The sequence below is a fragment of the Myxocyprinus asiaticus genome, chromosome 26 (genome assembly GCF_019703515.2).
Source record: "Myxocyprinus asiaticus isolate MX2 ecotype Aquarium Trade chromosome 26, UBuf_Myxa_2, whole genome shotgun sequence".
In the NCBI taxonomy this organism is placed as follows: domain Eukaryota; kingdom Metazoa; phylum Chordata; class Actinopteri; order Cypriniformes; family Catostomidae; genus Myxocyprinus; species Myxocyprinus asiaticus.
This window is the reverse complement of record NC_059369.1, coordinates 29,805,312-29,829,224: the sequence shown is the minus strand read 5'-3', so window position 1 is coordinate 29,829,224 and position 23,913 is coordinate 29,805,312. Positions and strand designations below refer to the sequence as shown.

Below are 23,913 nucleotides of genomic sequence, written 5' to 3'. Positions count from 1 at the left end.
TGATTTTTCCAGTAATGACAACATTAGGGTTTACAGTACCTCATGCTGACAGAGCAATTTGAATCCTTCACCTTGTTTTAAACAGAGGTTCCTATTTTTGAGTCTGCTCATGGTCTATATTCTACTTGCTTCTGCTTTGAAAATATCTCCCTCTGAATACATTGTTATATACAGTGGGCCACACTGAAAATCCTAATTTAAACCTGGATCTAAACTGAAAGTTTTAGGATTTTGAAAAATCTAAAACAATGAAACATTATGATGTAAAATTAATAAGAAGTACTCAAGAATTCTAGGTCACTAATCAAATCAGCAAATTTGTGACATTGTTAACACCTTTGTACAAAAGGTCAGATTTCCTTGTTCCCATTGAAGCACACAAGATGCTTTTTGGATTGTTCTTAAATCATGCCAGGATAACAAGGATCATCAGGTTTTGCACAACTTGTGGTGGAGTCCATGCCAGCTCAAGTGTATGCGGTCATTAAAAAGAGGGGCATATCAAATACTTGGAAATTCTGAAAATCAAAATGTTTCAATTAAACTTTTTGCTTAAATTGTTATGCTGATAATATGATTTGCAATGAAAACATTTGTATTGCATTAGAAAAATGCAAAATAGAAGCATTTTCACAAGTGGTCTTCAAAAGACTTCCAGATCCCTCAGTCTGTATATGTACAGTATATATTCAATATATTTCTGTACTGATAACACTCTTATTTAGCTAATTTTAGCACAGTAACATGCACACACATCAAAGTAGAATTTCACTAAAAAGGTTACTGACTATGAGTGCTGGTGGCAAGCATGGCGCTGGACCAATCAGCAGAGGCATGACTAAACTGGGCAGGGCTTGTCTGGACCGATCAGTGAGAGTGGCCCCCTTCTCCTCCCTATCCTCGGCAGTCTCTGGGAGACTATATTTTCTGTTTATCACTGTGCCCTACAGACAATCCCTCTCATCCCCCTCTCTCTCCTATGTTCTCTCGGTCTCTCTTTGCCTAACTCCCTCCATTCCCGTCTGAATCATATTCCTGCTGTCGACTGCTGAGGCATCCATTCTTGCACTCAATCAGAGGAGAGAGAAAGACTGAGGGATGGCGATGAGAACAGATGAAAGAGAGACAGGAGAAGAAAGGAAGGATGCAAGGAAAAGAGGAAATAGGGCATATCATCAGTTTGTGTGTGTGTGTGTGTGTTTGCATAGCCATGAACTTGTACTCTCAGGCTTGTATCTTTGTGTGCTTTTTATCTGTGGGAGTACAAAACAGAGGGAGTAACGAGGATATTTTAGACAGTAAGCAGCATCAGAAAAGACGGATAAAGAAAGAAATGAGATATAGAAAGAAAACATGAAAGAAGGACTAAAGAGAAGCTATATCTGGCAGTCTGTCTCACTCTGGCATATCTGGCTCAAGTTTCTAATGTGACACTCATCATTTTAACAGTTGTATGTATTTAATAAAATATGTTTAACGTGATAGTTCGCCTAAAAATGAAAAATCTGTCATCATTTACTTCACAGCTCTTTTCATACAACAACAGTTCATAGAGATTATGCCAAAAATAATACCAGAAAGCACCATAAAAGTAGTCACTTCACACTACAATCTAAGGGGCCGTTTACAGCATCTCGAGCGCAGGTGTCTGGAAGACACGTGCAATGGACAAATATCCCAATTGGGCGTGAAAACCGTGTACATGGCAAAACAGTGTTTGGTTTGTGTACAGCTTTCTACCCATGCGTTAAGTGCCAGGATGCATGAACGAGCTTCTCTCAAGAATTAGCAGAGGAGAGCAGGGTGGAAGTAAAGATTTTTAGTGGATCAGGACTGAATTTGTGGTTTATTTCTCACCCAAAATGATCGTATTGCTTTAGAACATATGGATTAAACTACTCGAGTCGTATGGATTATTTTCATGCAGCCTTTATGTCTTTATGACTTACATTGTATGGACAAAAACACCTCACACATCCCTAAAAATATCTGTGTTCTGCAGAAGAAAAAAGTCATACAAGTTTGCATGAGAGTAAATGATGACAGAATTATCATTTGTGGGCGAACAATTCGTTTTAATATAGCACATCAGTTGTATGGACTACTTTTATGGTGCTATTTAGGTGTTTTTATGTCATTGTTGGATCTTAAAGGTATAGTTCACCCCAAAATGAAAATTCAGTCATTGTTTACTCACCCCTGTGTTGTTATAACCCCATTTGGCTTAGTTTATTTTTCTTAATGTAAAGGGAGAAATTGTGAAAAAAATTGTGATCAGTGATGTCATACATGGCAGTTTATGGTGACCACCTCTTCAAGCTTCAAAAGCATGTAAAAGTATAATTCAGAAGTCTAATAAATTATTCATGAGACTCATGAAGTTTGGTGAGAATCAAACTGAAATCGAATGTATTATTTAATGACACTGTTGGCCGACCGTTGCTGTCCTCTGTGCGTTCATGAGACAACAAATGAGGTTGGGCATAGAAATGCATCTATTCTCCAACTACAAACTCATCAGATGTGTAGTAAATTCGGTTCTCAGGATTGTGTGCAGCTGTGTTGTGTTCCGTTGTTTCTATCACTGTGGTGGACCTGCTTTTATATAAACAAAACGAGCTGACACTTGAACATTTCGTGAGCAGGGGCTGCTTGAACTTGCTCTTGTGCAGTCTCATGAACACGCAGAGGACAGCACCAGTTGGTCAACCATTTCACTAAGTAAGATTTCAGTTTGTTTCTCACCAAACCTCATCGTATGCTTTCATAACAATCATGTGTCTTATGGAATAATTTATTAAGCTTCTGAATTATACTTTTGCATGCTTTTAAATCTTGAAAAATTGGTCACTATAAACTGCCATTGTATGACATCACTGAGCAAAAAAACTATTTCACAATTTCTCCCTTTGTGTTGAGAAAATGAAAGAACACCATATGGGTTTATAACAACACATGAGTGAGTAAACAATGACTGAATTTCCTTTTTTGGGTGAACTAACCCTGTAACATCTGTGGACACTATGAACTGTCATTTTATGAAAAAGACTGTGAAGATTCTTCATTCACTGAAGAGAGAAAATCATGCAGGTTTGCAGATGACAATTTTTATTTTGGGTGAACTTTTCTTTCTTTCTTTTTTCCCCTTTTTCTCCCAATTTGGAATGCCCAATTCCCAATGTGTTTTTAAGTCCTCGTGGTCACATAGTGATTCGCCTCAGTACAGTTGCCTCCACGTCTGAGACCGTCAACCCGCACATCTTATCACGTGGCTTGTTGAGTGCATTGCCATGGAGACATAGAGTGTGTGGAGGCTTCATACCATCCACCGTGGCATCCACGCTCAACACACCACGCGCCCCACCGAGAACGAACCACATTATAGCGACCACGAGGAGCTTACCCCATGTAAATCTACCCTCCCTAGCAACCGGGCCAATTTGGTTGCTTAGGAGACCTGACTGGAGTCACTCAGCACACCCTGGATTCGAACTAGCAAACTCCAGGGGTGGTAGCCAGCGTCTTTTACCACTGAGCTACCCAGGCCCCCTGGGTGAACTTTTCTTAACTTTAACAGTAAAATATTAAAGTAGATTCAATGTATCTTATGTGGTTGTTTTTCTTTCTTTTCTTATATTTGAAGACCTCGTTACCAATACCTTTGGTTGGCTGCAGATTCACCACCAAAGGCTGACTGAGGCTTAATTAGTTCCAGCAAGGCACAATGTTGCCCTCCAGGAAAGATATTATTATGGCTTTGAACCCATGCGATCTTCAGCATGGTGAACTTTAGATATTTCGACATTAGACGCTGCTGCTTTGTTGTCTGTGCTTTTTAGAAGTTCTTGAGATTGCACATTCACGATTAGAGTCAAATTTCTGCCCGACTCTGTTCAACTGTCAATATTAGACTGGCTGTAATGTCAATAGATAAAAGTGTAATGAGAACCTGTGCTGTACTGATGGCCTTGTCCTCTGGACATATATTGAGTCTCTTTTAGAGACGTTTGGAATGCAAACCACAAACCAGGAACTGCATGAAAATTTGCCTGAACAGGGAGCAGGGACGCAAGAACTGTGGATGAACTCCAGAACATCATTCAACGTCATTCTTCCCTTTCTCTCTCTGCTTGTTTGGACATCTTAATCAGCCTGACACAGCCACATTGCCTAAACCAATGTTTGGGGCAAGACAATGTTTTTATATGCCGACCAATGGGAGACAAGGGGAGTGTTCCGGAAACCTGTTTGAAACCTGAACTGAATCGAAGACAATCATTATTTTCTGTTATTTTCCAAATTCCTTTTGGTGATGTTAGTGGCACAGAAATGTCACACTTCAGCTTTACAAGAATGGGTCACTCAAAAATTCTGAAATTTTGAAGAATCTTAATGCAGCTTTTGCTTAAAGCTTCAATCTATCTGTTGAAATCTCAAATGTTACTGACATAAACTTCAGTTGTTGTAGTGCTGAATGAGCTTCAGTAACAGGACACCTGTGGTGGTAACTGCAAAGCCTCCCTCTCCCACAGGGTTAAATGTACCTTGTGTCAGCTGTGTGGCTGTCAGGCCCCTTTGAGGTAAATGTCACCTGAGGCACATGCAAAGATACACTTTATGACATAAGCAGCACCTGACAGTCACCAAAGCACCTGCTTATCAGAGCTGAAAAATGCAACCTCCGCATCACGCTTGTCACTGATTATGTGAACATGATTACTTCCTGGTTTCAATGCGGGATGCGAACCCAGGTCTTCCACGATGCTGATGCAACGTCCTTCCGGTCACGCCACAAGGGAAGATAAATGATTTAGCCGTTGCCAATATGTCTGATAGGAGATGGAGCTTTTCAGTGAGTCGGCATAATGTGGCCGATCCTAGGATACTGGATCTTTCGGAAACAACGTGCTGACTTCCTGTGTGTTCATACTGTACAGTCTATGCCACACACACCTTTTGTGTTTCTTGGATATTCATTAACTAATGCGTTATTAATATACTAATTTACTGTAATAAATTTATTAAAGTCACAAAAACACAATCTAAAAATGTGAGACACGCATGTGAACGTTTAAAAGCAGCCGGCTGTGATCAAACAGCACACAGGAAGTGAATTTAGTAAGATCTTGGTAATGCCGTCATTTTTTAGCATCGGTGGCTATTAAAATATTGAACTGAACAGATTCTGTCATACTCCTATCTAATCATGGCAGCACCCTGCAGTTTGTAAAGCACTGTGCTGGACAAACGTCTTTGGCCATTGCATTTTAGTTGATTCAGTGTCTCGTGTAGGATCGCTGTGTTTTGTAGATGCCATATAAAGTTTATCAACATTTAAAAACACATCTTGAAGTTAATTTTGAATTTAAATTTGACCACCTTACAAATGTATGCCACTGGAATGTTAATATACATTGCAGAATCGTTGTCATTTAGAAATGAGATTGCGATCTTTTAACGATTAATCGTGCAACTCTAGTTGCTGATATGACTAGAGTCCTCACCTCTTGTGAGTGGTCATGATTTATACATATGTTTCAAAATTACAATTAATTTCTTCAGGAGTAAAACTTTTATAATGGGTAAAAAATTACTGAGTGCACCTTTAAAGGTAAAGTTTGTCATTTCTGTACCACTAATGTCACCAAACGGAATACGTTTTTTTTAAACTTCCCCTTTCTTCCATAGGTTGGACAAGCAGATAGTCCTGACCCAAACTCCCACCATTGGTTGAGGCATTGTTGCTGTGTCGGGCTGATTGGGATGCTTAAACAAATAGAGCAATGATTTGATAGTGCCATAGAGCCATAGTGTTTACACCTTTCAGGGATATCAACCTACAAATGGCTTACTTATAGCTATTTCTTCATATAGGTATTTTAACAATGAAAATTTAAAACAAATCTGTGTAATAATACTTCTTCCAACTTAAAGAGCACCTATTATGGTTTTTCAAATATTACCTTTCATGTAATGTGTTATATACTGTAGCTTTGTTAATGTAAAAAAGTCTGCAAAGTTTCAAAAATCGAAGTGCACGACAAATGGAGTTATTGACTCCCAAAAGAAAGAACTGATTCTGAACACCTGAAATGAGTCGTTAGTAATTCCAGACTTACTTCCTGTACTAACCTACATAATTTGGTAACAAAAAAACGCCTCTGGTCTTCATTGGCTACTCGCGAACAACTTTGACCCGCCCTCAAACACTACACTAAGCGGTAGACCAATCACAACAGACTGGGACATCTGACCAATCAGAGCAGAGTAGGCTCTCTGAAAGGAAGAGTTTAGAATGAATCCTTTAGAATGGATAATTGCATGAGTCGTTTTTTGAAACTGGGAAAAAAAGGTAATTCTGCAATTTAAATTATGAGCAAATTAAAGTGTTTTTTAACCTTGAATGCATGCAAATCTATTGTATGAGACCTTTAAAACAAAATTAGGCACGTTTAAAACCATAATAGGTGCTCTTTAAAATATTTAGACTAAAAATCATTCACTAATAGCTTGTAAATAAAACCTCAATAAGAATAATGTTAAAAAATGTTTACTGGGGTATTCAGGGGTATCAGGTAAACTGGGCCACTTTGACTGTTAATAAAAATAGGGCTGGGAACTGTGCAGTCTAATGATCTGTTTACAAGACACTCCAACGCAACCTGTTCCAGTCTGATGTCCCATGCCGGGAGGCTCTGCCCTGCTCCCGTCTGATGTCCTTTCAGTGCTTCAACAATACTTCTCTCACTTCTATGGCACTGTAAGATGGCAGAGGAGCAGGCCACTGATGGGCATTGTGCCCAAGATCTGTGACACTTGGCCCTGTCAGTGCATTCTGTGTACAGGGCTACTGTATATGCACATGCATATATTGTTTTCTGTGGATTGCAATAGTATACAGACCACAACACTGTACACTCTGTGTCTCCAATACTCTATACTTTGTGTCATTTGTGCTTTCTTGGTAGGGATGGATGTGTGGTACTGTCCATGTTTACTGTGCCACAGTAATACCTTTGCAGCATAACTGTACGTATTTCTGTAAGGCCTGTTTAACACCACACCATAAGCAGTGCATAAGCTGGCTCACATTGTGCTTTCAGGCTGATTTTTGTGTAGTATTTTTATGTGTTACTACACTGAGTATTCCTTAAATGGAACAGTTCACTGAAAAATTTTAATTCTGTCATAATTTACTCACCCTGTCATTCTAGGTCATTTCAAACCCATATGACTTGGCACGCATTCACACAAGATCTTGAGTTCATTTTTGTGCTAAATGCGAGCCACTCTGACTAAAATTACAGGTTTTAGTATGCCTTCATAAGACTTGGAATACGATGCAGGAGTCGCATGGACTACTTATATGATAAGTTTGGGTCTGTGATGGAACGAAACACCCCTCCCTTGGATCATCGTCGCCCTGCCTCTTCAGAGGGCCGTTATTCAGCCAGGCTCACAACTGGAATGGGCCGGAGAGAGGAGGGGCACAGTGACTATTTCCCATTTGGCAGCACATGATGAGGCGCACCTGAAGACAATGAACAGCCTCATCACTGCTGCCTTTAAAAACCAAGCGCACCTCTCCTCTGGAGACCGGTCTCTACACGCTGGCATCCTCACAGGTCCAAGAATGGAGCGGGTAGAGTCCAGCAAGAATTAGATACGATGCCAGGGACTGGAGCACGTGTTGCGGCTGTCTGGCCAGGATGTCTCCACCATTCCCCTCATGTGCCGTGGCCCAGGAATGCCGGCCGCTGAAGAAGCCGCCACCTCTTGCATTCCAGACCATGGAGGGGAGCACGTACGTCTTTAACCTCTCTTCAATCCACGCATTCCCATAGCCACATTCACAGCGAGGATGCCAGATTACCCTTTATGTGGGAAATTTTCCCCCATGGACACATTTATTCCCCCTTTTCTGTTATTATTATTGTTTTAAATAAATGACTCTCCAAGGCCTGACGCCACACATACTGTGTTGTGTCTGTCTTTTGCTCACCCCTCCACAGGTCCTTTTTAAATCTTTAAAGTGAGTCACTATCCACTTCCATTGTACTGAAAAGACAGACCGTGATATTCATTAAAACATCTAATTTTGTGTTCCGCATAAGAAAGAGAGTCACATAGGTTTGGAACGACATGTGGTTGAGTACCCTTACAAATAATCTAAACGAGCCGAAAACTTGCGGCAAATTTCTGCTTGTTATTTTCACATGCAAATGAGCCTGTGATCCGCTGCAAATGTACGCCAGAAGTTTGCAGCTTTTCACCGATAGAGGTGAACATGGACAATTTGCCGCAAGTTTGCTGCAAAGCTCATTTGCATGTGAAAATTATCAGTGGCGAATTTACGGCAAGTTTGCTGCAAATTTGCCACGAACTCTCGATTTTTGTAAGGGTATTACATTTGCAGCTGTTTGTCAGTAAAATGTGCAATATGCAATGGCTGCATTTGGTAACATTTGATGAGGTGAAGCACATGTCTGACATCTTTAGGCGGTTTTACATCACTTTTTTGTGATCTTGCCACCTCAATTTCTCAAGCACTTTTCATTCACGACAGGAGAGGAGGTGCAAAATGGGCCAGAACAAACACAATGATGCCCACAACTGCTTCAACTCAATAGGGAGTGAAAACATGAAGCCTATCTCTGAATGTGGCAATCATGTAAATATTGTATTCCGTGTTCAAGTGATAGCTAACAAAACTAAAGCAAAAAAAAATAAAAATAAATAAATAAATAAATTACCTGAATAAAATGGTTTGCATAACTCTAAGAGTATGTTATTACTCCTTACTTTAACCACGAATATTGTCTTAATTGTCTTAAATGTGGCCACACAATGCACTGTATAGGGAATTTTATTTATTTATTTATTTATTTTTTATTGTTGCTTTTTTTAATTGCAAAAATTTCAAATATATAACAAACAAGACACCAAAACATTAAGAGAAACATCTCAACTAATCTGAGCAGACAACAACTTAATGGTAAAGGAAAAAAAAAAAAAGAAGAAGAGAAAAAGATTTTAAAAATAAATAAAAACAAATTCCAAGGTCATTTCTAATAAATTGAACAATTTAGTGGCATTCTTCTTCTTAATACATCTCAATGTACTAATAAAAACAAATGTACTTCATTCAAAAATAATATTGAAAACAGGTTGGGTCTTCATAAATGTAGCTTTGTGTATGAAGAATTTAGCCAGTATAATTATGCAATTTATAATCTTTGTTTCCCATTATAATCCCAAACATGCTCCTACTACAGTGTATAGGGAATAGGGAGAGATCGATCCGACTGTTCTTAAGGAAACTGAATAAATAAAAGCTAAATGCTGACTGATTAACATTAAAAAAATTAAATAAAAAATAGAAATAAACGATTAGATTATAACAAGATGACTGACAGTTTCACAGATATCAGACATAGTTGGCAAATATGAACTGCACTGAAGTTGATGCAATAATTTAGTTTTTATTACCATAACACAGGGCTTTCCCTTGTTGCACGACCTTCCCCTTGAGCACGATCTCAGCAGCAGCCACTGGACGGTGCGTATAGCGGAATATGTGACCCGATTGAACTTGGACCGACAGATTTTAGACATGTGAATACAGATTTGCCAAAGACATTCTTTTTTGACATGCAATAACCATTTAATTGAATTATAGTTTTTGGAATTTCAAATAATCTATTAAAAACCCTCTTGGCTCAAAAATCTAAGGGGGCACGTGCCCCCTCAGTCTGAATGGGCATGACACCTCTGATAACAATTATAAAAGGGTTATCAGTAGTGAGAACTAGTACAAACTTGATTGTCATGACATTTACTTGTGGAGGAAGAATCACATTTAGATCCAAATGGAAATTAATCTACGAAACCCAAACTCCTAAGTGTGGCTATAAAACAGCTTAACCTGCATCAAGCATCAAGATGTCTTTTTTTCAAACAATGAGTGAGTTGCTCCCTCCATTATTTTATGTTGTTTCATAAAAGTCTAGATTGCTTATGATAAATAAGATTATAGAGTGTTTTCAGCTTGTTTTTTTGTTCAGTGCACTAAGTGTATGCTCAGTGCCAAAACTCTAGCAGCTAAGCTTCTCCAATGCAGGACTGGGCTACTTATATGGACAGTGTGAATCCTGTAACCTATAACCTAATAAATATGGGCATCAAAATACCTAGAGTATGTGCTGCTTATGTGTGTGCTGTAAAACTGGGCTAAGTGAATAGTGTAAATGTGTGCATGTTAGCTGTTTGGGCAGGTCCAGTTTGATTATTGACTGATGCTGCAGTCCATAGAAAATGTGTGTGTTGTACATTATAGTGTATGCTCAGTTTGGGTGTGGATAAGCACTTTGTGTGTACACACTGTGTCCTTTTTGCTTTGTGTTGTTGCACATCTTTCTCACCGTCACGTGAGCTCTGGGCCAAACCTTGGACTCTGCCACAGTTACTCTTTAACAGAAAACAACTGAGAAATTCTCATGCCTGCAAAAATATGTGCGCTTACATATTAACTTGTTCAATTTTACAGATACTCAGTCATCTGAGGGCTGTGGTCTTCAGTTCATTAACTAAGCCTGCAAGCCGTACTCTTTATTGTCTATTTATTGATCTGTGTGCTAGATACTGCGTGTGTGTATTTGTTATCTGGCTAGCATTTGATCTGTGTCACAGTTTAAACTAAGAAGGACACTTACCTACAGTACATCAATCTCTCTCTTTCTCTCTCTCTCTCTCTCTCTCTCACACACATACCCCTACAGGTACAGTATATTGACAAAAGATGACCAAAACTCATGGCCTCAAAAAAAACTCCTGTACTGCAGGTGCCCAAGTTCCCACTAAATCAGCAGTGTTTCAGATCGGAGCCAACTCTGATCTAACGCTATCGTAGTGTTTAATAGGGATGCACCCCCTTACAAAAATCTAGAATTGCCGAAAAATTGCTGCAAACTTGCCGAAAATGAAAAATTTGTCGCAAAGCTCATTTCCATGTGAAAATTAATGAGTGGCGAATTTGTGGCCAGCTTTCAGCAAGTTTGCGGCAACCACAAGTTTCAACACTCAAACCATACAGCATATGTTTGTACAATGTTTGTTGAATAAACAGCGCTACACAAAGGAACAGGGGCAGCACAAATAATAAGGGTTGTGGATTTAACATGTTAATTTAGTGAGAATAGCCGCCACAGTCTAGGTAATTAATGGGAAACTTTGCACCCTCTGCAGAGATGGGGCTCAGGCGAGCAGACCAACCCAATCTCATGAAAAGTCGTACATAATTTACGAGTTGGCTATTTTGTATGGTCTCGCACGATGTTGTTCGCATTAACTCGTACGACTTCATCATGTGCAAATTCCCGGATGTCTAATGTCTAATTCCACACATGAGGCATTAAGGACATACTTATTAATATTATGCCCTCACCCAAACCCCTTATCTAAACTTAATCAATCAGTAGTGTGTGTAAACATGATAGGAAGCTGTTGTGTGTGACAGAAGCAAGTAATTGTTGCGTTTAAGATAGAAACGATGTCCAGCGATGTCATTGGCTGTAGTGAAAGTCGTAGGAATATCATTTGAATTAGCCAAATTTAGAAAAGTCGTCCGAATCCTGACGATTTTGCCGTGAGAGTGTGTTGAGCAGACAGTAAAGCCTTTCACAGATGACACTTTTGCGCACAAATACAGCTGGACTGAGCACAACAGAATGCAGGGATTTCGATACACATTTTTGAAAGTTTCAAGCTACTTTTAACTTAACACTGTGAAATAAAACACGGCATTTATGGTGCAAGATGCTGAAACACAACGCAATGCAAAATAGCACAGAGCGAATGCACCCTGTGAGAGACTGACAAACTCAATTGCAATATGGATTGCTGTCTCGTAGGAATGTCCCAATAGCATTTTTTGGGAGAACGAGTATGAGTACCTATACTTCCTTTTCGGTAATCGCCAGTACAATACCTGTTTTTTGTTTTTGTTGATTTTTTTTCTGAATTACCTATCAGCAGTTTATTTGAATTTTTTCATCAAAATGGTGTCTAAATATATTCAAAAAAACTTTAATCAAATTAAAATAGAAAAATAAATTGTCAATATTGTCATATTATTTTTATCAAATGAAGTGTTTTTATACAGAAACTCACAGCACAATCCAAAATATAACACTGAAGTTATTTTTGTCTAATAAAGTGCTACATAGCAGAGTATCATAGATGTGAGATATTGCCTAAATATAATACAATTACATTACTACTGATTTATTAGTAGTAGTAGTAGTAGTATTATTACAGTGCATGTAACATAACTATACAGCAGGGATATATTTCTGTCGTAATTTTTTATATTTAAATTGAGCTTTTATTTGGAGGAAGCTTTTATTTTGGAGTGAAGCCCTTTCCGTTTCTGTAGCACATCCCTGTGTATGCCAATACACTTATGTTTAATTATATAGAAGAGAAACCATTAATAGACTTCTAAAGCTACTTTTTGTGTGCTTCCTAAATAATATAATGTATTTTAATTATCTGAATTATTTATATTATTTTTATAATCCTTATATTTCTAATACACTAAATTATCTTTATTTTGGGGTCTAATTCAATTAGGCTAATTAATCAGCACATGTAATGAATTCAAATAAAAATTTGAATCCACTGACAGCCCTACAAATAATGTCAGTGGATTAGAGATACAGTATTTCACAATTAATGACATAATGGCATAAATGCTAATATTGGTGGTGCATGGTGCATATTTTAATTTAATGATGCCTTAGACCCTGTTTCCACCTCATGTTAAGATGCGTTTTTGGTGGTCAGCGCTAAATACAGGTCTAAACGGGGTCTAAAACATTGTTCATGTGGTCAAAAACGCATCTGAATGAATCACATTTGAAGTATAAACGCTAATCCCTTCTGTATGCGTCCCAGCAGCAGCGAAGCACCACCCCTCTCCTGTCAATCAACTGCTGCGCTAAAACAAGAGTTTAAACTTTGCTTTGGTTACGAGTGGCTTTAAAAGTAAATAACCGTCTGATCGGAAAAATAAAAAAAGCAGATATATACACAAGCACAAGAACTTCACGGATCTTCTTCAGTGTGTCTGATATCAACATGCAGGGACACTTATGAGAAGCACGAATATCTGCAGCTCAGGTTAATACAGGTAATCCACTAAAATAACAGACAATTCTGCTCGAAATGTTGTGTTTGTGCTTAGATTAAATTTCAGCTGCATCAGGGAGAAATAGCGCACCATTTTTTTCACACTTTCTTTGTCTTTTCTGACTTTATTGTGGTTTATTATCATGCAGGAACACACTGACATAATGACTGATGAATGTCGTCATGAAACAGAGTCCCTACCTTCCAAATCTGATCACAAGTGGTCAAGGGAGACGAATTTAAATGACCAGGTGTAAAAAGCGATGTGTCTCATCTGACCACGTGTGATCAGATCACCAAGACGCATCTTAATACCAGGTGGAAACGGGGTCTTAGTGTCCTATATTCAACAGCAAGTTGGCATGTTGTTTCTGACAGTTCCAGTACCTTAGGATCAGCCACATTATGCCAACTCACTGACAAGCGCCATCTCCTATCAGACATTTTTGCATCAGCTCAAGCATGTTTACCTTCCCTTGTGGCACGACCTCTAATGTTACATGTTTACTTTGGGGTACAGTTTGTAAAAAATGCATTCTTCTTCACTGTATTCCAGCCTGTACAGCTGGAAAAAACAACTCGCTTCACAGCTCGCTTTTACTGAACTTCCATGAACATTTCGCCTGGAAAATGGCCCTCATAGGTACCCACCAACAGTTACCGCTTGGACAGTGTTTCGCATTTCGGTGAGCACAGACCAATTTTAGCAAAAGTTAAGTTATCATATTGTTTACGATTCCATTGTGAGATCAGTCTGCTCTATTTGAAGTATTTAAAAGTTGAGTTAACAATTCCTGAAACTGTCCCAATACGCTATACTTGAAAATGACAGTTTAGCTAAAAATACAGCACTGGTATCAGCAGCGAGTACTAAAAAGAAAGTACCAGTACTTTTAAACTGTCTAATCTCTAAAAATTGGTATCGATGAACTCCTGATGTTTAACATATAGCCTGAAGTGTCAGACAAATGAGTCATGGACACAAACTAAAGTGCAAACAGTGCTAAAAGGCCCACATTTACTATCATCTCTATTTGATAAGCAACTAGAGTGGACCTGACTCAAATCGGTGGGAATGGAATGCATCCTTTTACTTATTAATGAGACACCTAAAATCATGGGTGACAGTTGTGCATCACATGATTCCAGGGTGTTGTCATAAAAGGCAGGAAAGCGGTGTTGTCAAACTGTCAGGCCTCTTTTGTGTGAAAGGTTTTTTGTAGTCCCAAGAACAAAACTTTTGAATAAAAGTAACCTTGTGTAACAATAAAATATCTTTAAGATACATAGTCTGTATCCATCCATCCATCCATCCATTCATCCATTTCACTACATTCATCCCCATGGGAAACAAACACATGCCCTTGACATAGATAGTGCAATGCTCTACCTGTTGAGATACAAGAAAATAATAAAGACATATAACTACAGATATTCAGCACAGCTTCAGTCCTGTGATGGTGTCCCTGTACCCTGGTGACCCAGTGCCTATAACCCACCATTGACCCCCCTCCTGTGTGAGTTCAGACCCTGGGGCTTTTCCACCACATGTATCCGCACACATTACTTAGCCTTGTTTCCTTTCCCTGTGTCCATCTGAACTCTCGTGCAAGCTCCAGACCCTCATTTTCTCATACCCACCCTCCCCTCCCCCAGTCGGACGAGTGACTCCTGTCACTGTCGAGCCATCTCTGTCTTGGGCTGGAAATAAAGTGGTCATTGTTGCTATGCTGCTGTGTTCCCAGCCTCTCTGCCTCTCCCTGTCTATCTCTCCCTAACCTCCTACACCTGCTGGTTCAACACTATTTCATATCTCTGCCTGTAAAAGCTATTTGCATGCTAATATGGCATAAACATCACATGGCCAATTACTGAACTGCAGTCATCATGTGGAAAAAGGGCCCAAACTGATAAATGCAGTATAAAGGTATTAAGCTACAGATAGTGTCAACAGAGCTACAAGAGCAACACGTTCAAAAGAATCACAACCCTAATAGTCTACTACACAAATATTATGGTGGCTTAGTATACAGTTGCAATCTAAATTATTCACCCCCCCCCCAAGACAGTAAGGATTTACAAAGGTAAGCTTTTCTGATGACCCAGAATTTTTAAACTTTACATCTATATCAGTTGAGTGACACATTCAAAGTCATAGTGTGAATATATAACCTAATATTTGTAAATAGCAGGATCTTTTAAAAATACAGCCATGTCATAATTATTCAGCCCCTATTGCATGTAGCTGTTTCTTAAATATGTAAGGCGAATTGGTTATTTCTGAGAGAATTAGTTATTTTTTATTTTAAAATTTGGGTAAACTGAACTCTTTGTTCTCAAAATCACTCAAATGTGTATTAAAAACTTACTTTGTCTGTTTACTGAGGTTTTAGTTGATGTGTTTTAATTCACATCAACAGAATATATTGCTGGTCAGGGGGGTTGAATAATTTTGATTGCAACTGTAATTAATTACATGTTTAGGCCTACAAATACAGGAATGCACTTTTACATCCACTATGGAGTAGTACATGTGTCCTGTCATTGAAGGTCAAATGCCAGAACAGGTACGATAAACCTGCTCATACTTTAGTAGTAGTGAACCGAAATGGTTTTGCTAAATGGTGGTTGCCAATATCTGCAGATAAAACAGCTACAATGCCAATATATATATATAATATAATGTATATTATTAAATGGTGGATGCCATTATCTATCGAGAAAAGTTTATATGAGGGATAATCTACAGTCAGCCGGTTATTACCACAAAATAAAACCACTCCGAGTTGGGGTGTGGACCCCAACTCGGAGTGGGATCTTGTATTAGGCTACCTGAAGGGGTTTATTTTGCAATAATGATCAGCTGACTGTATATGATCACGATTATTACACAGCCACTTACCAAATAAATAATTAAATGGACATGAAATTCCATGATTTGCATCTAAATTATATTATTTTATGAAAAGAAAGAGGCTGCAGAGTCTCCAGAGCAGCTAAATTACACCTCCGGTTTGCGTCTGTAGGTCTGTAAGGTTTTTATATTGCAAAATTACCATCTGACTGCTCATTATCCAACTTATTACACGATTACTTGCCAAATAAATAAATACATGGACATGAAATATTTATTTGAGTTTAAATTATTTTATTAGCTTACTTGCAAAATCTAAGAGTGATACAAGATGTAGGAAAGACGTCTCATAATACCCAAATGACGGGTTAAATGTAAATGTATCCATGGATATGTGGTCATTATCCAGACATTTCAGACCGATGGATGCCACGATTGACCAATCAGAATTGACTATTCCAGAGCGCTATGTAGTAAAATGCCAATCTATATAATCCAATTCATTTACAAACAGCAAAGGTGTACACAAAATTGCTGAATGTATTATTTTTACACGATATAAAAAAAAAAGGTAAACAGTAGATTTTGCAACTGAAACTAGGTGAATAACCAATCAATATATCAGTCTATCATTACCTTTAACATTAGTTTACCTTTATATCATACACCTAATATTAAAGGGGTCATGAAATGGAAAATCTAATTTTCCTTGATATTTAGACATATAAGAGGTAACTGTACTATAAAAACATACTGTAAATTTCAGAACTCAAAACATCCTCCCCAGTCTAAAAAGAGCATTTATAGTTCCCACCCTGCTGAAAAGTCTCATTTTGAAAACTGTGTGTTCGCAATGTCACGAGACATTGCTCAATTGCATTTACATGCCCTGTGTCATCAAACCCTTGGCCCCGCCCACTGGCGCTAAGTTCGTATTGTAAACAAGAGGGAAAGAGGCAGGCCTAGTGTGACCAACTATTCCTAAACACCAAAGGGGACCCATCTGGACTATTTTGAAGGTTTTTGTGCATATAACATGCATTACACAGATGTCTTTGACCATTGTCATGTCTATCAAACCGCTTTTAAAAGACGCGGTGTCAGTAAAAACTCAGAAAAGGTGACTCCGTTCAGCTTCATTTAGCTGCTCAGCGTCTTGCTGTTCTTGCACCCATCTGAGCAATATTTACTTGTATGTGTATGTAAACAAGCACAAGCTGGGTGTCTTTGACTGTTTGGTTGCGTTTCTGGCGATCATCGCCTCAGTGCACCTATGTGTGTGCATCATGTTTCACCGTGGTATGGACTGTGTTTGTGCAGCTAATATCAGCATCGACTGCTTGTGAACCAGTCATAATTCCATTCAAGCTTTGCAAAGGAACTGAAAAGAATGGGAAGAATGGGACAGTTAAAAACACTTGGACTTGACAGCAAAACCGTGAGTAAACAGTTTCATTCATGAATTTTCATATGTTATGACTGTTTGATAGTTATGGTGCTGATGTGCTTGAGTAAACGGTTTAATATATTCAGATGCAATGTGTTGGATGTGCATTATGTGTAAACCCTGATATGTAGTTTTATAATGTTGTGAAGAGCTCTGTTTATTCACAAGTTTCAAATATGGCTGAATTTGAGGGGCTGCACGATGTTAGCCAATCAGAATAGTGGGCATTTACATTGAAGTTTAAAGGAGACGCTGAGGCCAAAGCTAAGCGTTTCAGTCAGAGGGCCAGAGACAGAGTGGAAAATGATAATTTATTACTAAACTATGACAGTTTTGGTGCAAAAAACTTTACTGACATTATCAGTGGACCTCAGGGAAGATAATAAAATAATTTTAAAAAGCATTTCATGACCCCTTTAAATTTGAGTGTATAGATTCATTAAGTGTTGAAAAACAAGTACTGAGCGCATGCCAAGGCTATTTGATAGCACCAGACAGTGTGCGTTAGCCATTAGCCATCCCTGTGTTCCAGGAAAGACCTGCCTGAGGAATGTGTCAGAGGAAGGTGATCGGGGGTTTAGTATTACCCTCAGCTGAGTCATCCTTCCAATTGATCCCCATTTATCTTTTGTTTTTGATAGTGTCTGGGCCATTTTTTGATAACGGGTAACTTTAGAGCTCGGTTAACAATATGGACTGACCAACAACTGCAGCCTTTCAACTCAAACTCAGAGTGACATCACCCCAAAGGAGGTTACAGTAATCAGATTATCCTAGTTGTTCAGATGCACTGACAACCAGCAAACCAAATATGTCCAAATTAGCCCCCCAGGCAACATAATAGGGCAAAGGGAGCTATTACAGTAATTTTGGTGTGGTCATTTGAAAGCCTTTGTCCCTGACTCTTCATTTCATTTCATTGTTCTAATATGATTTATTTACAGAGCCTCATTGAATAAAACACCAATTGTGTGTGGCTAATTTATGTTGACTTGTCCCTGGGAATGTTTATGGAATGGCATCTTTTTCTTTTCCATTCCATGATTAAATGGGTCTGTTCCAAAACGTAGTGAGCTACCTCACTGTCTCCTGCCTACATAGACAGCTGTCTTCTATGGCAGCATCCTTACTGAAATTATGCCTCATAAGAGACAGATTTGGTACGCTCTACATAGGCGGCAGCTCTGCGCATCATTCAAATAGTGCTCTTCACAGGCAGCGCATGCGAGACTCGACTCACAACTGATTTCAATACCGATGATGGGAGAGAAACAACACAATCTTCTAATGAGCATAAATATGCACAGCACACATACATTTTGGGTAAAATAGCATGTTTTGTATCATATTAAAATGGTATTTATCATTAATTTTCAGTATTGAATTGATTATAAGTATATTTATAATCAAAATTTCTCTTGCTCCGTCCGCCATCTTCTATTTATTTTTCCGTCGAGCATTCTGGGATCGCCTACCTGGGGAAGGATACATACTATGCTACCTTAAAATTTGGCCAAAACGAGATATCTTAAGAGGCACCATAATTAAGATACCTAACTTTTGGAACAGCCTTTGCGTCGGGAGTGTGCCTATGATGTCTTAAAATGCTGCATCTGGAGGATGTTCACTAGGTTTTGGAACAGACCCAATAAATGTTACGAGAAAAGATGTGACAGGTGGAGCTGATGAGTTACACAGAAATATCAGAAATCAACTGTTTTATAAACACCAATGCTTGGAGGAACACAAATACAGAAGCTCAAAATGGGATACTATGCCATATACACAATTCTGCCTCACTGTGTTGGCTGAGCGGGACCGTACTGTAGGGGAGGGGGATGTCTTGGGTGCAATAGAGGGAACAAAAATAAACAAAAATAAATAATGTTTTGTTTAAAACAATATTTTTAACAAATATTGTTTAAATATTAAACAATACTGAAATGTTTAAATTTCCTTTTTTTTCATTACTACTAATAGTTGTATTTATTATTGTATTATTATCTTATTTAAAACTGTTTTTATTTACATAATCTTAAAATGCTTTGGAAATACTATCCTCCAATTGTCATGCCGATAAAGCTAAACTGAATTGAAATACAGAGGGGAGTTGGGAAGAGGCTGGAGGGCTTGGAATCCGCCTCTGTTGCCAATGCAGCTATGCTAATCTCCAAGTACACCAACAGTTTGAAGAGGATACCTGAGCTCAGAGCCCCTGGATAATGAGGAACTGTGAAACTCTAAACTCTAACAGCTAATGCTTTCACCCTTCTTTTCTCTACAGGGCCACTGCAAACATGCATCCCATCTCTGAGAGAATAGGCAGCAATGGGGTGACTGTGGACTTGACAAGGACAGGGGTTAGGAGACTTTGCTAAATCTTCTCTCAAGCTTCTCGGATACAGATAGTGTCCTGTCATGGTCTGCTACTGCAAAAACTGCAAAAGCTAAAAACTCACTGTCTAGTGTGCAGTTTTCCTTCCCCCCATCCAACTAAACACACACGCACACATCCATACTTTAACATAGCCATTCAGCTACTCTCTTCTTTCTGCCCAGTAAACCAACAACTCTAACTGTGCTTAGCATAAAGTAGCACAAAGGACCAAAAATAGCTTAGTGTGTTCCAGAGCAGAGAAACTCTCCTTAAGCAGAGGAGCCAATGACACAAGAAGAGGCTGAGAAATAAAAAAATAAAAACTTTTTAAGCTAAACGCAAGCCACGTAAAACATCTATTTCTTTCGGCACTGTCACTACGTTCATCCCACCAAACACATTAATTTTATGCCATTCCTATTGCAAATTTGAGTAAAGAGAGTTCTGTTTTTGATGCAATTTAGATCTATTTTTGGGGCTGTATCTTTTCTGCTCATGTTTGAAGTTTGTATCAACATGGTCTCATGACAACTGGTAATAATTCATATGAAATGGCTAAATTGTAAGATATCGTACAACACATGTTGTACGAAAGGTACAACTTTTATTACCATAGAGATGAACCAATCACGAAACAGAATTTCAAATTGATCCAATACAAGCATCAAATTTTAGCTAAGAAACGTCAGTAAACAAATTTGATTCCTCACTCCATATTTATTTATGCAATACAAATGATTCCCTTTCCAAACCCCATTGTTCTCCTCTGTGCAGCACAAAAGTTATTTTCCTATTTCAATTATTGTAGTTTAGGTTTGGGGTTTGGTTTAGGGGTTAAACTTAGGAAAAACCATAAGAATGTTCATTCAAAACCTCGATGTTTCTTCTCTTTCATGGTTCAGTGATTTTCCTATTAAAATTATGGTTAGGTTGAGGGTATAGTTAAGGGGTTAGACTTTATGATTAGGTTTAGGTGGTGGTTAAACTTAGAAAAAAATCTAAATAACATAGTTCGGTGGCAGAAGTTGTATGTTTTTGTATAAGCCAACTCATCTGATTTCTTACAATTTTGCCATCTCATACAAATTACTACGACTTGTCATGAGACCGGGTTGGTTTTGCATTTACCTTTAACCAATAAGTTTATGCATGTCAATATGAATTGGTTTTAATTTGATGGTATGAGTGTATATTTCTGCAACAAAAAACTTTACTCACTGTTGCTGGATTTGAGGTCTCTGTGGATGATTGGCACAAAGGTCTGGTTGTGCAGATAGTCCATTCCAGTCGCAATCTGAACTGCCCAATTCACCAGTACCCGAGGGGGCACCTTCTTCCCAGCAAGTGCCCGGTTCAAAGCCCCGCCACGGGCATATTCCATAACCAGGCAAAGATTTGGCTCCCGCAGGCAAACACCTCGCAGGGCGATGATGTTGCGGTGTCGGAGCATCCAGAAGAGTCTAGCCTCCTGCCTCACGTTCTCTGCTGTGGCACTGATGTCCTCATCAAGGTCCTGACGGGCAGCTTTAACAGCTACTTCCTCACCTTGCCACACACCCTTATAGACCTTTCCAAACCCACCAGCACCAATCATCTCCTCTAAACATAGCTCTGAGAAATCAATCTCCAGTGGAGACTCCCCACCAATCAGGCCTCCAGGGGGCAACGCAGGATAGCTGGTGTCCCGTCGGGTCACATAATTACTGGGGAATATGCCTACCTTGTCCTGGATCTTGCCAGTCCACCAGCCCTCATCTCCAGACACTTTAGAGTCCTTGGAGAGTACTTCCAGTAGGTCGCCACGGCGCAGGGTCAGCTCCTCATCCGCTGTGGCCTCATAGTCGAACACGGCCATCCAGAAAGTGTTACTCCCTTCATGATGATGGGAATCTGGGGACTCCACAGAAGAGGAAAGGGTCGATGAGTTCCAGCTGCTGCTGTTCTCTGCCTGTGTAATGCAGGGCTTTGAAGCTGTATTTGCAGGGAGGGCAGGGGGAAGTGGGGGGCCAGAGGAGTCACCACTGCTGGTGCAAGGTAGCGGAGCGGCGCTGCTACCACCTCCAGCCCCTACTCCACTCAGTCTCGTATATGGGTCCATCGCTGAGTGCACAGGTCAGCGATGAGGTCTCAATTGCTGGAGGAGGCCCTCTGTCAACTCATGCACAATATCCATGCAGAGCCCATCTACTGAGAACAGGCCTTCTTGACAAGGGAAGAAATTAATAAGTAAAGCTTCAGCTGGGCTGCCCCTGCACCGTCCTCACTGATCGCTTGGATTGTCCACAGCACACTTTGTGTATGTGTTAACATTTAAAGAGCCTTGTACTTTCAAATAGATGCCCGTCATTTTCTGTGTTTGCTTGCAGCTCTAATATGATTAAGAAGAGGATATTGAATAAGAGTTTTGCATTGTAACACATTTTTTATATAAAGAAACAAGAGAGCCAAAGTGCTTGAGATTAGGTCAGAATATCAAGTCAGTAAAGGCTTGAGGATGTTGATTCAAAAATGGTATTTCTGGTTGCTTGAAATGGCATTGATTTTTCCATCAAAAAAGTTACTCACAGAAGGCCTTGGAGACAGCTTGACTGATTTCTCTTTTCAACTCCTCAACACATACAGGATAACAACAGGAATGAGATGGGATTTTCTCACAATTGGCCCTACATCATAAATTGCAGGGGTTATGCTTTTAGGTGAAGAGCTTATATTGGAATTTTGACTCTAATCCACCAAAATCTGATCCATGTAAGACTGTCATATTTTCACAAATGCAAAGGACATCGTCGTTATTCTTTGCAGTGGATGTTAATGAATATTCATAGTCTTGAAAGTCATGCATGCGCAGGCTTAAGGCATCTTCAGACATTTTTTCCCCTCCAGCTAAACTATGACAGGCTTACAGAGATGCACTAACATCCACAATTATTTCCACCTTTATTATATTTCTCTACACGCCTCTCTTGTATCGTTTAAAATCCTGAACATCGTCAACGTTATTAGCCAGTTTGAGTCTCTAAATAGCTCTTAAAAAAAGCGCGCGTCCATTTTAAGATGTGAATTACAACAGAGATGGCAGTGCCTAGGAACTGTCATTTGGTTTAGTCGACATACATAATGTTTTCTACATAGCGTTTTAACCATATATTCGGAGTTTAAACATTTAAATGAATTATCCTTGTGATAAATGTTACTATAGCTACTGTATATCTGCTTTTTAATCCACGTCCTATCTCTATAAATTGCACGTGCGAGTGTTTACTTCGATAATTTCGTCCTCATTTTCATTGATTGTCGTTTTGACAGTGGCTAGACCTTTTATTGTCACCGAGCAGCTGATTCATGAAGCTGGAGTTTGTTGCGTATATCAATACATATTTTTTGACACGCTTAAGCGGATCGTCGGGTTGTTTAATATGATATTTAAGATATATGATCTTTCTATGAGGAACGAGAGTGATGCGAATGGCAAGCATAAAGGTGACTTTTATCCAGGTCGTGGTGATAGTGATTAGGCGACGAAATTCTCCTCCATAGTGTGTTTATATCGCCCAAATTAAAGCCAGCAGAGGATGCGTCCACCATCTTTACAATAATAATAATAATAATAATAATAATAATAATAATATCCACTTAGTCCCTTTCTATACCCTGCAACAATATTTCTTGACATCCAGAGATTAGGCTAATGGTACATCCATGCGCTCTTCCAGGCTTCCTCTCAAAATAAGCATTTTTTTTCTGGATTCAGATGTATCTTCTGGTTACCTAGATCGTTCACTGTGCATCACAACATTCCTGCACCTCGTCGCATGGGCGTATCATAATGCTGCAATATTCCTCCCATTCGATAAACACATAATCAAATTCCAATGAGACGATGCTCTTAAATAATTCTTCTAGCTGGGTCATTTGGTCGACCTGTCGTCCATCGCAATCGAATTCTCCCGTTTTCTTTGCTCTATGTGAAAGACGATCTATTCCAAGGACCAAGCTGTCAGCTCCGACTTCGAATCCAAATACACCGGCTGGACTTGGGGTGGAGGA

The 23,913-nt window shown here is 39.1% G+C and overlaps 1 protein-coding gene across 1 annotated transcript in view; it reads right to left on the bottom strand.

The window, feature by feature from the left end:
- Positions 1 to 23,913, bottom strand: part of LOC127416803 (mitogen-activated protein kinase kinase kinase 10-like) — a 59,909-nt gene extending 35,996 nt beyond the window's left edge. The window contains exons 1-2 of the mRNA XM_051656353.1: positions 22,432 to 23,913; positions 21,085 to 22,234 (exon numbers count right to left, since the gene is read on the bottom strand). Of these exons, the coding sequence (XP_051512313.1) occupies positions 21,085 to 21,964 (880 nt within the window). The 5' untranslated portion in view covers positions 21,965 to 22,234; positions 22,432 to 23,913. The remainder of the gene's footprint in view (positions 1 to 21,084; positions 22,235 to 22,431) is intronic.